The 4,232-nt window shown below is 43.9% G+C and overlaps 1 protein-coding gene across 1 annotated transcript in view; it reads left to right on the forward strand.

The window, feature by feature from the left end:
- cdh28 (cadherin 28) overlaps positions 1-4,232 on the forward strand; it is a 53,576-nt gene that overhangs the window by 16,696 nt on the left and 32,648 nt on the right. The window contains exons 8-11 of the mRNA XM_046057461.1: positions 1,136-1,305; positions 1,824-1,952; positions 2,406-2,591; positions 2,794-2,895. Coding sequence (XP_045913417.1) covers positions 1,136-1,305; positions 1,824-1,952; positions 2,406-2,591; positions 2,794-2,895 — 587 coding nt within the window. The remainder of the gene's footprint in view (positions 1-1,135; positions 1,306-1,823; positions 1,953-2,405; positions 2,592-2,793; positions 2,896-4,232) is intronic.

A 4,232-nucleotide genomic window follows, 5' to 3' on the forward strand; every position in this document is an offset into this window, starting at 1 on the left:
GCCTCATGTTCAATCTACCAAAGTTCTCCTATGTGAACCGCCTGTTTCATGACTTCCACTGGCTCCATGAAGTAAAACAACAATGGTAGTGGCCTAAAAGACCACCTCCAGGGGTCAGTCAGATCTTGTGCCCCAGCTCGAGCACTCCACCAAAGACCTGAGCTGAGTCAGGACTCATCTCGTTTCTGCCTCATGTTCAATCTACCAAAGTTCTCCTATGTGAACCGCCTGTTTCATGACTTCCACTGGCTCCATGAAGTAAAACAACAATGGTAGTGGCCTAAAAGACCACCTCCAGGGGTCAGTCAGATCTTGTGCCCCAGCTCGAGCACTCCACCAAAGACCTGAGCTGAGTCAGGACTCATCTCGTTTCTAGCACGCCTCATGTTCAATCTACCAAAGTTCTCCTATGTGAACCGCCTGTTTCATGACTTCCACTGGCTCCATGAAGTAAAACAACAATGGTAGTGGCCTAAAAGACCACCTCCAGGGGTCAGTCAGATCTTGTGCCCCAGCTCGAGCACTCCACCAAAGACCTGAGCTGAGTCAGGACTCATCTCGTTTCTGCCTCATGTTCAATCTACCAAAGTTCTCCTATGTGAACCGCCTGTTTCATGACTTCCACTGGCTCCATGAAGTAAAACAACAATGGTAGTGGCCTAAAAGACCACCTCCAGGGGTCAGTCAGATCTTGTGCCCCAGCTCGAGCACTCCACCAAAGACCTGAGCTGAGTCAGGACTCATCTCGTTTCTGGCACCGCAGTGGTGTCACTACGCCCCAATTTGATTCAGTAAATAAGGCTACCTCTTTAAAGCTAGAGTGCTGGACTTTTACACATGAAAATTCTTGACAAACGAGTTCACACAACGCTGGTTAAGCCTACCGCCGCCAGGTAAATCTCTTTGTATTTAAAGTGATGTGTTTTATACCAAGCTGGAGGGGGAGCAACATAGTGTCAGTAGCAACTCAGTATGGCAGAGCCTGTAGGTCTTTAAGACTGTGTTGACAGTCTCGTGTAAATACTCTCACTGTCCAAAGGGAAGACAAAAGTTTTGCACTGCAGGTTTAATAAAGTGCTCTGAATACTTCGAAAAGCCTGTACCTAATATTGACTTCTGACTTCTCTCTCTCAAGGTTTTGAGGTGATTACTGTTGTGGCCGAAGATCTTGACGACCCAAACACTTACAACGCAGTCATCCGCTACAGGATTACAAGCCAGACGCCAGCAGCTCCTCCGGACCTGTTTGCCATCAACTCAGTCACCGGAACAATCAGAGTGGCAGCCACTGGGCTGGACAGAGAGGTAAGGCTTTTAAAATATAAATCACCTGTCTCAGCATGATTTCACACCTAAATGTTGGAATTATCTGTTTTTCAGACAAACTCCCGTTTGATTTGGTTCAGGTTGGTGTAAAAGCTTTCATGTGAGCTCTGGTGCGCGGTTCGCTCCGGGGTGGCGATGGTGCAGTGGATGGTGTTGGACACATCCACCAGTATGTCCCTGAACAAGACACCTAACCGCTAGTTAACTTAGTTATCTGAAGTGTACAGCCAAGACAAATATGAACGTCATTAGATTTGGTATTTGGTCACAGACATCAAATTAAATAATCACGGCTCACCTCACATGTTGATTTCACATTCTAACTTAAGAGCACATGAACACACACTGAAGTTGGAAGACTTTACAACCCGGGAAACTCGTCCGAGGAACACGTGAATGCACCATGAGCCACTGGTTGCTATTCGAAGCCCTCACCACTTGATGGCACTAAAACGTACACACTGAACCTTAAATATGTTGTGCATCTCTTCTAACAGAGAAACCAAGAGTACACACTGGTGGTACAAGCAGCAGACATGCATGGAGAAGGAAAAACTGGAGAAGCAAAAGTAATCCTTACTGTCACAGATAGCAATGACAATTCTCCAGCCTTCACTCAGTCCTCCGTAAGTACAACATACTTGTAGCTGGAAATGTATTTTTTGCTAAACTCCTCCCCCAAAGAGCAATTGTTAAATCACAGCTTAGCGACCCTAACTAGGCACAGCAGATTTGTCAAGCTGCAGAGTTCTCACCATGCTGAGGTGTCCACAGGGCTGTGGTTTGAAGTGTCATTTTTTCCCACCTTTCCAGAAAAATTGCTAGGAAGTAGTTAGCTTACATAATCATTTTTGCTCATGTAATGCGTTGCTATTTTATTTAGTAGTTATGTAGGATTGGAGATCAGTTTGGTCCCGGGAAGACATGATTATCATAAAGTAAATGAACTACATGAAACAGACCATGAAATTAAGGCAATACTTATTATTCTAGTTAGTTATCAGGCAACAGCCTTTTTCCAGTCTTTGTTTTCTCCATTTTCACTCCCACACCTTAACACATCCTTTGCATTCTCCCAGTATGCAGCAACAATTGAGGAAAATAAAGCAGAGGCTCAGATCATTGTGATGTCAGTAACCGATCTTGATGAACCGCATACACCAGCTTGGAGCGGCAAGTTCACAATTGTCAGTGGTGATCCTGAAGGACTTTTCACTGTGACAACGGGACAAAACGAAACTGAGGGAATCATTTCTATCACCAAGGTAGGAAGTAAACCAGGAATTCTCAAATAAACCACAATATTGAAGTTATGAGATATCTGTCAATAAATCGTTTAATTTACAGATTACTTTCTGAGACCAGTTTCTTAAATAGCATTTGCTGTTATGTAAATAATCAAAGTTGTAAACAAAGGTTTACAATGAATTTAGGTTTTAGTGCTGTGCTTTGTTTCCATCCAACCAGGGTCTTGACTTTGAGAAGATCAGCAGGCACGTTCTGTTGGTTGCGGTGGAGAATGAGGTTCCTTTTGCTGTCCCTCTGCCCACCGCCACCGCCACAGTCCTGGTGAATGTGCTGGACGTCAATGAGGCTCCAGTCTTTGACCCAACAGAGAAGCATGTGTCAAAACCGGAGGACCTTGCAGTCGACAGTGAGGTGGTGCAGTACGCCGCTTCTGACCCAGACACTGCACGCAGACAGAAAGTCATGTAAGATCAAACCCTGATGTACCATCTTACTACACTGCTCAGAAAAAATAAGGGAACACGTGAATCAGACATCAGATCTTGATGAACAAAATAGTTCAAAGCTCAAAATCTTTTCTGTTCATTGTGTAATTCATTGAGAACAAAATGACGTAACAGCGGTCAGTGGAAAACAAAATCACCAACTGACAGGGGGCTGAAGTTTTTTAATCACAGGTAGCCCTTTTATGGGGCGGCAAGAAGGTTGTGGGTTCAAACCCCGGTTGCCCCGGCCTTTTTGTGTGGAGTTTGCATATTCTCCCCATTCAATTTATCATACAAAATATACGCACATGAGCTTGATCATTTTTGCCGACCTCAATATCCCCCATTTTGTTCAATGTGTGTTTGTCTACATAAGAATGAGTCCTCTCGTCTGCTCTCTGTGTCGGAGACTCAGGCAGCTCCTCCACACACAGAGCGGATAAAGACAAGTGAAATGTGTTACTGGGTGTTTTAATTTGTGAAATAAATGCTAGAGAATGCTTGTGATTCACCAGACTAGCTGTGGCCTAAAAGCTGCTCTTGGCTACTGATTGGCAATCAGCTCATTTGCATAGCATTTATGTTTTTCTGTGATTATCTTGCTGATGTCCAGGTACAGAATGATTAAAGACCCTGCAGGCTGGCTGAAGGTGGACAAAGATACGGGTCTGATTACTGTGAAAAGCGCCATGGACAGAGAGTCCCACTTTGTCAAGGATGACAAATACACAGCACTCATTGGTGCATATGACGATGGTAGGTGGGAGACAAGACTTACACTTGTACACGCTTATCTGGTTTTCATCACAGCTTTAGGACCAAAAATAGTTATCTGAATATGGATTTATCTTGCTGTGTGTGTATGTCTGTTATCTCACCAGATGAAGTCCCAGCCACAGGAACTGGTACTCTAGTGATCCACCTTGAAGATGTCAATGACAATGCACCCTTCATTGAGCAACATGCGATCAAGGTGCATCTTTTCTCCCAAACACACTCCCAATTTAAGGTTGACATATTTTGGGTAGAGAACTTGTATCATGTGATGGGTGGAAATGAAAAATGCTAATATTAGAAATGTTACAAAATCAAGTCACATCAATAATTTTAAATACTAACTTCAGAGGTAAAAGTAAACAAAGGCCACGGTGTGCAGTAATGTGAAGAGCATAA

Source organism: Micropterus dolomieu, linkage group LG08 (assembly GCF_021292245.1).
Source record: "Micropterus dolomieu isolate WLL.071019.BEF.003 ecotype Adirondacks linkage group LG08, ASM2129224v1, whole genome shotgun sequence".
NCBI classification, from domain to species: domain Eukaryota; kingdom Metazoa; phylum Chordata; class Actinopteri; order Centrarchiformes; family Centrarchidae; genus Micropterus; species Micropterus dolomieu.